The sequence below is a fragment of the Taurulus bubalis genome, assembly GCF_910589615.1.
Source record: "Taurulus bubalis genome assembly, chromosome: 4".
In the NCBI taxonomy this organism is placed as follows: domain Eukaryota; kingdom Metazoa; phylum Chordata; class Actinopteri; order Perciformes; family Cottidae; genus Taurulus; species Taurulus bubalis.
In genome coordinates this window covers 26,554,137-26,570,331 of record NC_136592.1, presented here as the reverse complement: position 1 = coordinate 26,570,331, position 16,195 = coordinate 26,554,137, and the positions used below count along the sequence as shown (strand labels likewise).

The 16,195-nt window shown below is 43.6% G+C and overlaps 1 protein-coding gene across 1 annotated transcript in view; it reads right to left on the bottom strand.

The window, feature by feature from the left end:
• LOC306735257 (protein kinase C-binding protein NELL1-like) overlaps positions 1-16,195 on the bottom strand; it is a gene marked incomplete at its 5' end in the record, with an annotated part of 216,717 nt that overhangs the window by 134,201 nt on the left and 66,321 nt on the right. Inside the window, 3 exon segments of the mRNA XM_079216712.1 lie at positions 6,277-6,359; positions 6,899-6,971; positions 13,388-13,484. Coding sequence (XP_079072838.1) covers positions 6,277-6,359; positions 6,899-6,971; positions 13,388-13,484 — 253 coding nt within the window.

Genomic DNA, 16,195 nt, shown 5'->3' with positions numbered 1-16,195 from the left:
GTCCCGACTGGTTTTCTGGAGAGCCGTGTGAGCTGTGAGCGGTGGAGATGTGTCCTGTCAAAGCCCCAAACAAAATGTTTGAAATGCCGTTTCAAAGGCTGAGAGGCTGCCTCCAGGCACCACAGAGGAATACTGCTCCTGTACAACGTGAGTATCAAATGCCTTGGTGATATCACACAACGTAGTCAGAGGCTAATGGGCATGTATCTCCTATGGTTGATACATGAGCCACAGAGGCATGAGAGAAATACTGACTTAAAAGCTGAAGACAAAGGAAAAATGCCTTTAATCTTTATTGTTTGCGTGCATGTGTGACGGATATGTCACACCTGTTTAACTTCTGAGTCCAGATCAGTCTTGGGCCAAGAGCAATTCATTAAATATGGTTTGTAATTCATATCTGGGGCGTCTGCCATAAATGGACATTTCAGCTGTAACAATGAAACAAACCCACACTGGCGCTCCAGAAGCCTGATGGCTCGTTTGATGGCTCAGTACTGGAGATCAATGCATCTTTAAATGCCAGTGATGGTCAGGATGTGAATGGGCAGACAGCAAGTGTGGGAATCCTTCACTCCTCGCCTTCATAAGTAAGCCTAAATATTGTATAAGTTACCCCCACTACACATTGCTAGAATTACATTTAAAAGGGAAATTCTGTTTGTTTTTTATAACCTGCGCCTTTACACAAGGGGTTAACAGCACTCTAGGCATGAAAATCAACGGGTAGGTTATAATTTAGTTGGTTTAAAGTAGATTTTACCTCCTGATACTGCAACAATACACTGATGTACCAAATATCTTTGAGAAAGTGAATGCTAGCTTCACTGTAACGCGGCTATGTGCATATGCTGCAAAGATACACCTTAAGCCCTTAAAGGGACAGTGCGCAGGATTTGGAGGCATCTCGCGGTGAGGATGCAGATCTACCTGCAGCTGGATTTTTGCAATGTCAGGAGATTGCGGGAGAATCACGGTGTAAATGCTGCAATAGCATCAGTTATATCACAACAGAAGAGGATTTGTTGAGTAAAATAACAGTAAAGGAAGCATAGAAACATTTTCTTGATGGAAATAGTATTTTGCTCTTTTCCTGGTTGGCTTCGACAAAAGTTTGATGGACTGATGGTTTTATTCAATCAATTTCTAACTGTGTTTTGAAAGAGCCTGACCTTTTCTAAACAGTTTCCAATCAAGTCCTCTCAGATAGTGCTGTGTAAACAACATCTGACTCTATACCGAGCCAGTGTTTGGTTTGTCCGTTCTGGGCTCCAGTTGAAAGATGCTGCAACATAGTGGCCTCCATGAAAAGGACCCGCATTGTTGGCAATGGCCAAAACGCAAACTCAAGGCTTCAAAACGTCAGTTCTAAAAAAACATCTTTTTACGCCGCTGGGACTTTGTCTACTTCTTATATACATAATATGCCCTAAATGCTCCACACTTAAATAAATAAATCTAATCTATTTGGATAACTGGGTTAATTCCATCAATGGATCATGATAACTTGGCACTCGGCACCTCAGATAGATAGATAGAAATTTTTTCGCTACAGCAACATTTATACATACAGGTAAGCAATAAAATATAAAAAAAATAGGATAGAATAATAAGAAAAATGCACAGTATATATATATATATATATACAAATAATTATGATAATACATTAAATCAACAAACAAAACAAAAAAACTTTGAGATTCGGGAGAAAACGTGGATCAGGGCAAACCGTGCAAGCCTCGACAAACTTTACCAAACTAACTTCAGTTTTTCATAATTCATCTTAAACCTCGTCTTGGAGTCCAACCCAGAGTCAACACAGAACTGCTGTTTTATGTGCATACTGCGGGGAGCTACTTTGGGTTCTACTTGCCAGGAAATAAAACCAGCTATTCTGCAATAATAACACACATTTATACAGCTGACACATGGACCCTGAATCCTCCGTTATTAGTAGGAACACTGAATGCACTCAAAACCGCTTTCATGGCGTACACACGAGGGAATCCACTGAAGCAGCAATGGAGGAGAATCTTTAACGATTCACGCATCCGTATATTTATATAGCTATTCCGAAGCAAATGGCTTATGGCTTAAGAATAAACGGGGTGTCTGGAACATGATATGGAAATGTACAATGTTGGGGTTCCAAGAGAGTTGTTTTCACAGGGCCAAGCATTTCTGGCATAAATAAGAGGCTTATCAAAAATCACTAAATGTAAAGATGATTGCCAATGGACCGTGATGGTATATAGGTATTCAGTTCACCCATAATATCCACTTACCTCTCGCAGCATCTATCCATGCAGACGGTTTTGAGATACAGCTGTCAGACAGTTTTATTTATTTATTTTATTTGGACTAATTCATCTGGCTTTGAAGGCAGAAACATGAGACGCAGAAACAAAATGGCTATTTAGCATTAGAGTTTTTTGTGTGTAATTTGGGTGCTCTTACCTTTAAAAAAAAATATTTATATTGGAATAGTATCTGTGTAGATACTCCATGCCGTAGTATTATATAAAAAAAGATGTATTGAGACGCCTTTTGGCGTAAACTCTTCTCACAAACAGGTACAATACATGCGAATAATGCCGTGCTAATCCACACAGATCCCACTGTCATCTCGCCTCGCCTTGACATGATACACTCAGGACCGAGCAATTATTCACCTCACGCTGAATAACTCAAATCTCCACCGTGCAGACAGCCATTTAACGCTGGAGACGGCTGCTTATACGAGCCGCAGCAGGGAGGATGCATTGAGGTCAGGTGGCAATAGGCTGGGGTGTGTTCATGTGAAGGAGGATGCGTTGACACAGCGGTAGGGTAATGTTCTTCATTTCACCCTTATTTAAACCCAAAATTATTCTATGGCTCACCCGCCCGCCAAGATGTCCTTGCTCCATTCCCTCCCACCGGATAGCAGTCACTCATGCACACAGTCAATCACACACACAGTTATGCAGATGTTGCGTTCCCCCGTGGCTGCACTGCCGAAAGCACGCCACCTGTTAGCCTCCTGTTGTGCCAATGCAGTCGCCATTCCCTGACACCTTTCCGGTTTGGAGCACTAGGTAGGGTGGGGGTCGGGACACTCTCAATAGCCAGCAGGTATTTCGCACACCGGGTAAAATCATACTTAAACTTCCATTTTGTAGGCATTATGCGGTACATGCTGACTGAGAATGGAGTATGTAGTATGTTAGAGTGCAATTTCAAATACAGCAGGCGTCGTAGCTAAGCAGTAGTAGTTTTCGGGGCGGCTGTAGCTCAGGGGGATGAGTGGTCGTCCCGCAACCACAAGGTAGCCGGCTCGAAACCCAGTCCCCCCATAGCTCACATGTTGAAGTGTCCCTGAGCAAGACCCCCAACTGCCCCCCGGGCGCCCCCTCCCCAGGGCTGCCCACCGCCCCCCAACCAGCGATGGGCCAAATGCAGAGAATAATTTCCCCAAGGGGTTTAATAAAGGATACTTTCTTCTTCCTTCTAGTAACTTAGTTGCTATTACTTGTTTTGCCATGCTAGGCTAATGCTAGCCAACTACTGTTCGCGTTCAAGTGATCGAGATGTACCGTTGCAGAACGGTGACTTGTTTACTTCCCTGGATTCGCATACGCAGCAGATATTTAAATTATATAAATGAATCACTTTGAATGTCTATATTTGCGCATATACTCAGTATATTACAGTATAATTCCCATATACTGTAATCAAAAGGTGGACTAGCAACAACGTGTAATCAGGAGTTTAAGATTAGACGTTTAATAAAGACAGGTCACAGCAGACAACATACGAAACCCAATAATAGTCACACTAATAGACAGACGAACAGATAATCATAGAGAATATAAGTGTAGCTCAGAAGCCCTTCTAGTCAGTAATGATTATTAAATACAAGCAGCTAAATGCATCTTTAAATGGGATTTATAGAACGAGCAATTCACATAAAATAAACTCCTTGAAGATAGAATATAGACAGACATATAAATATAAAGTAAAGACTGTACAAATATGTCAAAAACCCGACCCAAGTAGCAGATGCTGTGCAAAGCTTTCAAAGCTACGGGCAAAGCGAATCTTCTAAATCATTGTGTGGATCATCTCTGCATCCTGAACCGGTCACACTAAAAGACCAAACAAGGAATGACCTTCAAACTCAAGTACAGCTTGTACTTAAAAAAAACACACAAAATAAGCTCATAAAACATATAATCTCCCATCCTTCCCTTAATCCTTCTTTCCGTTCCTACTTCAGCTGACATTAAAGAGCAAAAATCCGCCAAACTTGAAGTTTAGGTTTTTCCCCCAAGCAGCAAAAACTCAATTATTTTTTCCAGTTTCAGCACAATTGTAAATGAGCAAACTCCATCCGCTGATGAGGACAGTGTAATATGGTCAAAAGCTCCTGGACAAGCAAGTAAGTACACGGGACTCTCAAAGAACACGGTATTTCACCCAGATTGGTGAACGTTTTGCAGGACGTAGCCGTGCACACTTCGACGAGTCTCCCATGCCTGTTCGTTTTGTACAAATAACGTAAGCTACTACTTTTAATTTGCTTTATCGAGTCATGCTCAGGGGCGTGACTCTAGACCGTGTAGGCGCCTCGGTTGCACTGTTGCATACCCAAAACATTTTCTTTTTCTCTTTTGAACACGGTGATCCAACCTTAACCCAATGTTAAATTAAAAATGCATGCTCTACAAACCCTTAAAAAACGTTTAGGTTTAGTGAACCGACGACCCGGTGCGAGCGGACACGCATCAGTGTGTGAGGCAGGTTGCAGCGTCAGCAGTTATTTACAGGCTCTATACTCTTCTTTGCTGTCATTCTCAAAGAGCTATAATTCATTTCTCTCTACTGTTGCGATGCAAATGTATCTCCAAAGTGAAAACGGTTCCAGTGTTTCATCACTCTAATCCTGAGCGATTACAAAAAACAAAACCACGATAAAAAAGGAAATATGAGGAGTTCTAGGACCAAGGAACTGTCTGTTTGCTGTTCCCTGTTACATGCACATTAATATCTTTTCTGAGTCTTTTAAAACCACTTCAATCCGCGCTCGCAATAACAACTGACAGAATAATCATAGACAGATTAAGGTGCATGTTCATTTTGTTTTTGTTTCCCAATAATAATGTTCTACGTTTTTGAGGCAGCCTCTTGTTGAAATGAAATGAGGAAAAATAAAAATGCACTACAATGAAGACATCAAATAAATCAAAAGGATTCCGTTGCCTCCCGCCGTGGTGAAGAACAAAGTTATTTATTCATTTCCATTATTTATTTATTTGCTTGTCAGCTACAACTGGGAAAGGTAATAAGGGAAACTTTTAACTGGGTAATTTTATTTAACACTGGCAGGGTTGCCAACATTTCAAATATGCCGTGTTTCTTTTTTTTTTATCTGTAAACCTGACAAACATTTGTGGCACCAAGAAATGTACTACTTCAGCATTTTACAAAAAATATAGTAATCTCTGTCTGTTTGTCTCTCTGTGTGTATGTGGAAATCTTGAACCCTTTTACACTTGGAGACTGCATCGCTGGGGCAATTTGACTAGATGGTGGCGCTATTACAACAAACTTTTGACCTGTAACTTTGAACTATAAGTCTCAGAAACGTTGTTCTTAGATTCTGCAGTTCCAGACGAATCTGTCTGTATAAGCCACGCCCACCTGTGTCTCGAAGTGTGTACAAATCTGTTTTTCCCCCACTACTCCTCCAATAAAATTGGTACAGCGCACCTCTGGACTGGCTATGACACATCTAGTGGCCCTGTAGCGGCGTCATCTACCCATTAGTCATAGAATCCTTCACATATCTCGAGAAGCGTCCTTTCAATTTACTTCCTACATGGTGGGTGTATTACCAAGGATGTGCATTGTCAAAGCTGGCTTTGACAGGCAACAAGTTCACCGTTAAAAAAGATAAGTGAGCAGTACACTGTACAGCAGCGTGGGCGGGGCTTCAGGGCCCTTGAGACTGAGTCGAGAATGTTGCAGCAGGCTTTTATAGGTCGCGGCTCGTTGACTGCAGTTCACGTTTACTGCTGGGTGCTGGATATGCTAATGTTACAACCAAACTCGTCCTTACTTCCAAGGAGTCAACAAGCAATGAGGCCTCTCTGTGACACCGATGCCAGCAGCCCTCCGAGGGCATGCAATCCGAACGGATACTACACTAGTATTGTATAGGCCTGGGAGTCTGGTGAGCTGCTGCTGCTGGTGGTGGTATTGTTCTGTGTGTGTGAGGTCATGCATTGCTCTTACCTTCATGGTCATCTTGGCTAGTAGCTCCTGAAGGTCCATGATGCCTTGCACCAGGCTCAGGAAATCGCTGCACGTCGGACAGGCTCAACGGAGGAAAGGGAAAGCACCAAAACAGGGAAGGAAAGGAGAGAAAGAGCAAGAAGGAAGCATTTAGATAATAGGTAAACAAAGCGATATATAATGTATGTACTTGGACACAACTCATGTCGACCAGCAAACAAAAGGGAACCCTCACACATCTGTTTACTCTTAGGCTTAGGCTCGTGGCTGGCGTTAGCATCAATAATAAAGTGACAAGGTGTGATTACAGGCCTTATTGATTCGTAACAGAGACAGTGGGACAGCGGTGGCCTTGTATCTTAATCTGTTTGACAGTAAACAGATGGAGAAACGAGGCGGGGATGGAGGAGGCTGCACTGAATCTGAATTACAGCAAAATAAAGATTACTGGGATCGAGGGAGATGATAAAATGAAGGGGAGGCTTCGTCCGTGATCAGGTCACCACCGGCTGACACATAGCTCATTGCGGGTCCAATTTTATAACGCCGCCTTTTTTTCCTCCTTCCTACTCTTTGTGCGCGTTCAGAACATGATGTACTCCTGTGTAATCATGATACTCACTGCGGTTAAGGTTAGGACACTGTGTAATGTAGCCGTTGGGAGCGAAAATCAACTTCACATCCTGGATAACGCCCTGGCAACACAGAGGGAGGGAGAAGACAGGAAGAGTTACACATGGATTGGCAAGATCGTGGGATATCTCCTTGGATGTAATGGCAGAAAACCCGGCAGAGAAAGACTATAGTGAACATAGCTTTTTATCGTATTTGCTCAAACTGTTTCTCCCTATGGAAAAAAGTTCATAAAATGTAAGCTATACCAGTTTACCATGTTCACACTCTTTGAATAGCATGTTAGCATTCTGACATTTACTAGTATCAATACACAGTAAAAATGCAACTTAAAAAAAATACTTGAATCAGCACCAGAGCTGTAACAGTTGACGAACAATAAACGATAATGAAACAGCCCCGAAGGCTTCTTTCTTTCATTTTAACGATAGCCTTGAAAGTGCTCACATTTTCAAAATGGTGAAAAACCACCACAGGAAATAAACATAATGCAGTGCCATGTATACAGCAACCGTTCCTAACTGAACTTATAGCAAATGTACACACAACGGGAAGTGAACGGCTTCTTTGTCAATCACTCTGAGTGACAGGCTCCATAGGTGCATGGCTACTAAATAGAGGGCTTCATGATAAATACAGTGACAGAAAATAGGCTCCCTCTCTAATGGAAAAGCAAACTTGTAAAAACACCGGGGCGCTCGCACTCAGGGGTAATATAATTCCACCATTCCTTCAAAGTGGCTGCTGAGAACATGCTGGAAGGACATTGAGAATGCACCACCCTGAGTCTCTCGTCTCTCGCTCTGCTCTCTGTGTGTACGCTAAATCCATTTACAGTGCATTTGGCTGGCATGGATGCAAGCAACACCTGCCTCCATTTCAAACAGAGGCACAGGGAGAGGGAGCCTTGAAGCGAACAGGCATGGAGCACAGATTGAGAACACACACACACACACAAAGAGAGAGAGAGAGAGAGAGAGAGAGAGAGAGAGAGTGGGGGGGGGGGGGGGGGGGGGCACAGTGGATGGCGAAGACGAGATTGTCAGGGTGTCACTCAGAATGAAAATGAGGGTGTAGATCACAGATGTCTGTCCCAGAGGTCCACACACGTCACCCCACACATCACTGTCAGTGATCAGTAGGTAATTTCGATCTGAGGACATCAAATCTCTCCCACACACACACCTGTTTCATGCCTCTGCCAAAGCCTATGGCAGATATGTTTGCATAGCGCTATTCAGGTCATGTCGATTCTCAAGTTCAACTGCACAGCTGCATTCCAAGTCATGTACAGCACAACGTTACAACAGTGACAGGTTTTCTGCTGTTTTGTCTCTGTGCGACAGAACATTGGATTTGAAATGAGTGAGGGGGGAAGTGCTGACTCTCAGCGTTAAAAGGTGCACTAATCAATATTTTTATAGCAACAATGAAATGAGGGGACTGCATTTAATACGAAGGCGGTCTCTAAAAGTGACGACGCCACAGAGACCGACTCACAGAGCTACGTAGAGATTTTTAAAGCCTATTTTAACTCTTAGTTTGCGGTTTTGCTGTGTGGTCCAAACCTCACTGCATTCATCAGAAGGCATACCTGTAAATCCAGTGCGTCCTAACTGCCTGCACCAAACAGCAGACAGACGAAACCAAGGAGTCGATAGAGACCAAACCAGAGCTCAAAGATAGAATATTATGTTCTTCCTTTCATCGGGATGACTTCAAAAGAATGCTTATGTTCATTGTCTCCTTGATGTATAGTTTAGAGCTACTGTTCGGAACTTTTAAATGGTTATGAGGCCGTCTCAATTTTAATAATGAGTCCAACTCTATGTCGTACATAAGTAAACAAGATGAGTAAGCAAGATGATTTGAAATTTCTATGAAGTTGGATTCTGCAAGAAATCAGGTGAGAAATCAGGCGAGATCACGCGGGTTCACCAGAAACTCCAGCGAGGCCTCCGGCAGCGACCAGCCCCTCCGCAGGCGGACCGGGACCCGGCTTTGCTGCCGCCTCCGACCTGCAGTCGGAGCTCTGGCGGGAGGAGGAAGGAGAGCAACTTTACAAGGCGATAAATTGAGTGGGTTGTGCGTCAACTTCTTCAGCCTGAGTGGCCAAAAAGTTAATTAATGCAGCCTTGAGGAGGTTTGGGGGTCTTCGCAGCCACATAAGTGTGGGACTTTCTTTTTCTTTTTCTTCCCCCACACCATCTCATTTTAAGGATGATCCAGGGACGAACAGGCGACAAGGGTTTCTTTTATGTCCAAACAGTTTATTGTCTCTCCAAGTGAATGTGAGCTTCCTCCGCACAAATACATAGCGTCCCGTTGAGGGACTATGAATAAAACGGGCTACTGTTCCTACACTGTCCCTCTGATGTGTGTGTGTGAGAGAAGATAATCAAAGTAAAGCTGGAAGTTAGCGCTATAGAGACAGAGCAATTACAAATGTGTCACTATCCAAATACGTACAGATGTCTTGACTTCATGCGAAATGCAATGTAAAGTTGGACGATATGTTTTGTCACTGTCCATATCGGTCTCTCTCTTTGTGTGTGTGTGTGTGTTCGGTTTATGCATCATTTGTTTCTTTGTGTCCCCAAACGTTCACAAGTTCACTCCACTATAGCTGATAAAAATTACCTTCACTCGGCCTGTCTGCTCGTGTGTACAGTCATAATTCCCAGTTAGCGTGTTTATTATAGCAATAATGGGCCTTGCATATTTGGCCTGGCACTTCGCCTTCCAGCAACATTGACAGAAGTGTATTATCCAGGGTAAAGCTTTATCCAGTGATTCTATTTTCTCAATTTGATTATGCACAACGTGACCCTTTCCTCGGTCTAGCCAGATTTGAAGACTTAACCTCCACCTGCAGGCTCATCTCTCGGGACGAGAGCGGTGTCAGCAACACAAATTAACAAGAATGAGAGGGGAGAGAAAGACGGCAGATGAACAGAGAGAGAGAGAGAGAGAGAGAGAGAGAGAGAGAGAGGGAAATGGTAATGATGACGATGATCTCCACAAAGGATTGGCTTTTTCACGACTTTGTGCTACATTTGAAAGAGACTAACTATTGATTGAAGTTGATATTTTTGGTTAATTCTCTATGTAGTCTGGTTCAGTTTCACAGAGCACAAATTAAAGTGAAAAAAGATATAATAATTGCCAAAGGGGCGTGTAAAAAAAGAGCCAATACATTTGTTTGGGGTCTCAAAGGCTGCCAGTTCTATGCAGGGGATGGAGGACTTTGAAACAACGGTGTCAAAGTTTTTGTGCGCAGGAACGTCATAAACGTCGCTATATTTTGGGGGGACATTATTGAGCATCTTGTGTATGTTCTCTTTGGCCCTGGCATCAAGCAAACATCAGAACAAGTCAGTTCTCACCCGCTCATGTCAAGTCATTCGCATGTGTCCAAATGAACACATTTTGGTTATGGTTTACTTCCTGCAACGGAGTTGGGTTATGTTCAAAGAGCTGCACACTTTCATTCCAGTTGACAACTTGCTGTGCTGCGCTATTACATTGCATTATTTTTGTGTACATGTCGTTCCACTGTGCAGTTTACGCACTCAGCCCAACTCTAATCCAGATACAAAGAAAATACATTCAATGAAAATATAAATGATTCAAACATTTATACAAAAGCCCCGACCCTCCACCACTTAGGGGTCACGGTACTGTAGTCCCACCATGAAAAGGAAGTCTCACAAAACATACAGCATGTTGAAAGTGTAGCGCTTCATAAAGGATTTAAAATGCATTAATTTTTTTCTACAGCTCATCCTACAAGATTCCTTTTGCTACTTCTACTTTTACAAATCAGGTTATTAGCCCGAGACTGCAGTGTATTGTTACCGATAGAGGGTTGAACACCAGGTATGGAGGAGATTATGCTGCGGATGATACAACTCCGGGAAAAAGAAAAAGAAAGAACAAAGATGTGAACAAACTACTTTAAACAACCAGGAAACAGAGGAAACAGAAGACAGACGGACACAGAGACAGTAGAAGACGGACTGAGTGAGAGATCGAAGCTCTGAATCTCTCATATCCAGACTTTGGCTTTTCCTTCATCTCGCTGCCTTATGCAACGCGCCGAAGCTTTCCTCCACTGTCCGTAGTGTTACCATTACCATCCCGTGGTGCATGACACACCGAGCCGTTCACAAAAGCACCGCTTCCAAACGAGCCGGCGGCGTCCCTGAGGAGTCGGCATCCTCGGCACAATGGATTCTAGATAAAGATAATTTATTACAGTTCCTCCTTCGGACGCAGAGGCTCCCGGGAGGATGAGGCGGCACAAGGACGAGGGCCGTCTCGAGCCACTGCGAAGGCTCAATATGTTTTTATTTAAAGGCCTAGTTAGCTCATTGTATCATTATCCCCACTCCCGCGTCCTGAATGGGATAGATTACAGCTGCGGCTTTATTTCACCTCCTATCTCCAACTGCAGTGTCACTTCTTTCGCCTCTTGCCTCTTTATTCTCTTCTCTCGTTACCCAGCATGCCCTCCACCCTTCTTGGCTTTGGGCACAACGAGATACAAGTAGCCTCTATTTATCCACTCCGGTAGACGGGAGCCGGTGAGAAAAGGGCGAAGATAATAGCAAAGAAGTAGCAATGTAAAGTTGGATGATATGTTTTGTCTCTGTCAATATATGTATCTCTCTTTGTGTGTGTGTGTGTGTGTGTGTGTGTGTGTGTGTGTGTGTGTGTGTGTGTGTGTGTGCGTGTGCGTGTGCGTTCTTGAAGCCACTGGCCACTTCTTGGCCAATAGATAGTTGTAGAATAGCAATTGTTATTTTAAACTTCTGTTTGTGTGTAGATCGAGCACACGAGATAGAAGGCGTTAATTTGTTTTCAAGGTGGTTGCAGGCGTATTGAGCGTTGGAGAGAGCCGAGCGAGGTGCTTCGCCCTGCTTTCAGTCTTTATGCGGCGCTCAGCTAATTAAAGACTGGGAAATAAAAGATAACAACTATTTTAGTACGTTTTTTTGCCAAACCTTTGGGGTGGGAGGGCAGCATTTCACCTCTACTGCTGGCATCATATAGTTTAAATTGAGTCAGTCAGTAAAAAAATTGTTTAAAGCCAACCGCTTACTAACAGCAGGTCAAGGACACACAAAATTCGACCACTAAAAGCCGGTCAAACCAAATCTTATTTTATAATATTTCGTCTTTAGTTTACGTGTGTTTGTGTTACTGTATATGTTTAAAACAATTAGCTTATTGGATTAAGTTAAATCCAAAAATGGCAGAAACTGGAAAGCAATGCATTGGCATAATGTCAAAAATGTTACTTCTCTGTTGATAATGTTTGCTATTTTTTTATGTTTTAAACTGAAATTATTGCCAAATCTTCCACGTTACAAAGTATACAAACAGTTTTAACTCAGGCTGAAATGTAGCTTTGCAGCTAGCTAGTAGGCTAACTTACCAAGACCTGATTGTAACCAAACCCGTCAACAAGTACTAATTAATTATATTTAGATCTCGGCGGACAAGCGCACATTGAATGAACAAACTGCACCTACATTTGCATCTCTGGCAACTTGTTGTTGTGCATGAAATTAAGCGATGTTGGCTCATGAATATGCATGAGCAACAGCAGGCGATAATGAGGGTACCGTTAATGAGAAAGGGCTAAGCTCTAAATGGCCCCTCTGATACAATATGCAACAGGTCCTTGATTCAATGTTTTACAATTGCACCTGTCAGCAGGCGTTCAGACTCAAACCGGCATAAACCTGAAGGGACTCCGTCACTTCACACAAGCCCATGCACTTCCACGCCATCTGTCTCGGCTGCTGACAAACACTTTTGAGCGCTCCTTGCACACGGAGAGGGTAGGACTCTGACTGACGATTTTGGGTATAGGGAACCGGCTGATGGAGTTGTGGCTTTCAAGAAAAGAGCTTTCCTCCTGAAGAAGGAGCTCCTTGAAGCCTCGCTGCCAGAGGGGATGAAGGAGGGAGGAGGGACAGAGGGCTGAGGCGCAGCAGCGACACTCTCAAGCATGAGGAGGAGAACTTATTTACACCACTGTGGGACCTGGTGGCTAATCAATATACATAGATGTGAGATATACAATTTGAAAAAGGCCCATTGATTGCCCGATGGCTGGGCGAGAGAGGAGGGAATATCGAGAATATGCGCATGTCTTGTGACACTCAGCCCCTCACTGCTGTGAACGCATGCAGGAGCCTGGGAAAATGAGCAGTGATTAAAAATCGACATCTTTGTAACGGGCTTGTGGGAATGAGCATTTCACAGCATACGCTGAGCTTTTTGTGGTTCCTCGGAGGGCCCTCAGTACTTCTTCCTTGTATCTGCCAATTGGCTGTATCCCCCCCCCCCCCAACACACACACACACACACACACACACACACACACACAACCAATTACACGGGGCGATCTCGAATGCCAAGCACGTTCAGGTGAGTGAGGGGAAGTGCATGTGTGTATCAGTCTTACCTTGAACAGGCCGTGCTTGTGGCCGTGCTGGCCGAGCCACACTCCGCTGCCCGGGGTGAGCTCCATCTGAGGAGGGTCTATAACCCGTTCATAAATCCTGCCAATGACAAATCAGAAGGGAATGCTTGGTTATGATAACGACACAGGTATAAACACGTTTCCTCTTCTTTTTGTTGTTGTCCTGGTCTGGCGGCAGCACTGATCCAATACAGCTGAATAGTAAATCCAACCAACTGTGTGCCTGTCCGCTCCCTCTCCCTCCATGGGAAGCAGCTGAGTGTAGAGCAGAGGCTGCTCTCCTCGAGCATGACAGCCAGTCTCGCCCCGTAGCCGTCTAACACGGTATTGATATCTGAACCTGGGATGAAAGCTGGATTAACGGCCCGACTCCAGACGGACACAAACAGGGTTTGGCATTAGCGAGGCAAACATCCTCGGCGTTATTCAGCACCATCTTTCATTTTTTTCCCAATGAGTTGCGCTTAACGATGCTGGCGAGCTCCGATCGGCCTCTGTGAGGATGTCAAGTAATGATTTTTCAGGTTTTCTCCTCCTCCCCCTACTCACATTAGTAGTAGAAGGCAGAGGGAAAACCTCCTGCGTCTCTCTGCATGAGAGCTACAAGGGTAGCGAGCTGATTTCTAAATGAATAAAAAAAAACATCCTGCATTTTAGTGGTGGGGGCTGTTTTTGAAACAGAGAAGACAGAAAGGTCAAACAGCTGGCCAGGGGATTGGTCTTGATACATGACTGTGCCAATCCCATCCACATGCTGTTAAACTCAGTCATTTTCAAAGCTTATGCTAACAGCTCCATTAAGCAGCATTTTTTTTGTTACTAACACCGAGTGAAACGACTCCCTGTGATGTGAAAGGATAGCTAGGGCTGCTAATCCCTGCAGCTCTGCAGCTTTCAAAGGTTTTGTCAGCTTTTTGGTTCGCACATATGGTTGACTACTAATGGCTCTCACTACCCCGCCCCCATAAAACCACGGGCAGCTCACACAAAATACCTGCCCAGCACAAAGTGGGGGAGAGACATTTCTCTCAGGAGAAAAAGGGCTTCAATCACGACTACAATGCCTGCAATACATTTGACACGTGACAAGAAAATGGGCTCCATCGGGAGGCCTTTATGGCCATGTGTTTCTGCTGCATGTGTACTTTAAGTTACATTAAAAGCTACAACAAGGAGTCAAAGCTTCCAACTGCCGGTTGAAGGCGACAGCGAAGCCGGTTCTGGGTCCGTCTGCTGGAGTTTCTGGTGAACCTGATTTTGCCATAATCTGCCAATGTGGCACCCTGAATAAATATGCTAAGAATAAATAAAGAGAAGTAGCCTAATCTTCTGCCTGTCTTGTTTACTATTGTAGGTAATCGCGACCGTTTCATGATGTCCAGTTAAAAGTGTTCTTCACAGTAACTTTAAATGAGTGTTTGCCAACAGGTTAGCTATAAGAGCCTGAAAAGCTAAAAGCATATATAAAATAGTGTGTATAAAGTCTCCTGTTTTCTGATTTAAAGTTGTTAAAGACTACCTAATGTGGCTTTAATTCACATTTGAATTGACAAATATGCATTGACAAATATATCAAGTCCTGGCTGTAAAACAAAGAGAGATTTAACTTTTAAATGGCGTGCAGTTTGGAAAATGCAAACATCAAACTAAAAACACAAGGTAGTTTTCTTTACCACTATAAAACAAAGCTGTGTTCACTCCAGTGACAGAATTATTTAAGTACAAAACATCGGAGCCACAGCTAGTCTCTTTTATATTACATTATTATGTGTGGCCGGAGCCGTTATTTATGCCTGCGTTTTCAAAAACAATGTCCTTTTATTGCTATAATTTACATGATCTAAATAGCAGCGTGTTCATTTCAAAATGTTGACATATGCACACATTTTTATGCTCACTGTGTATTATAAGTGCTGCAGTGCAGCAATGCTGTTTATGCTGTAGCTGTCTGATTTTCCACCTGCTGGGCGAGCTGTCACTGCGGTAGAGAATGTAGAGGTCATGTGATTATACTCTATTTTGTCTTCCCCCCTACCATACTGTCTTTGCTTCCCTCACCTTCCCCTCTTGTCAGCAGCTCGGCAGCAGGGAAGACTGGGAGCTTCACTCGGGGAACATTGGGGAGAGGCAGCAACGTCAATTAGAATAGCGGCGTGCTCGCGGACATATATTTGCATGGTCTGACACCACAGGCTGCAGCCATCAACAGCTAATTATAGAGGACATTCACCAGTCAACACACTGCAAGGTATGATTAACAGAGCTCTTCTATCACCAAGGTGCAGGATTCAATGAATAATAGCTACAGTTAACAACACACAACACGGCCATTCAATTTAAAAAAATTGCCCGCCTGTGCATGAAGGACTCACAGGAAATGAGAAGCCATCTCATTCAGCATTACTGTTTGTAATTTCATCTCATTGACATCCGGCTCACATTTAACTGTTCACTCTCCCGCTGCCGTACCAGAGCCGTGTTAAGGTACCACGTATCTTACCAAACATTCCTTGCTGCTGCTTGTTCACAATAAAAGCGTTCATTTAGCGAAACACAGGGGTGGAAGGGGCTTTTATTCTGGAGCCTTCCACAGGAAATGCAATCAATTTGTCACCGAGGTTAGTGCCTCTACAAAACAGGACAAATTATTTTTATTTTTTTTACAACGGAGTAATGCGATGAAACATGTTAGAGCGACAACAGCGAGCTAGATTAGGAGCTGCAGGCAACTCCTCCTCCATGTCACCAGTTCCACCATGCAGGCCTGTCACGATGACCAAACTTGTTGGA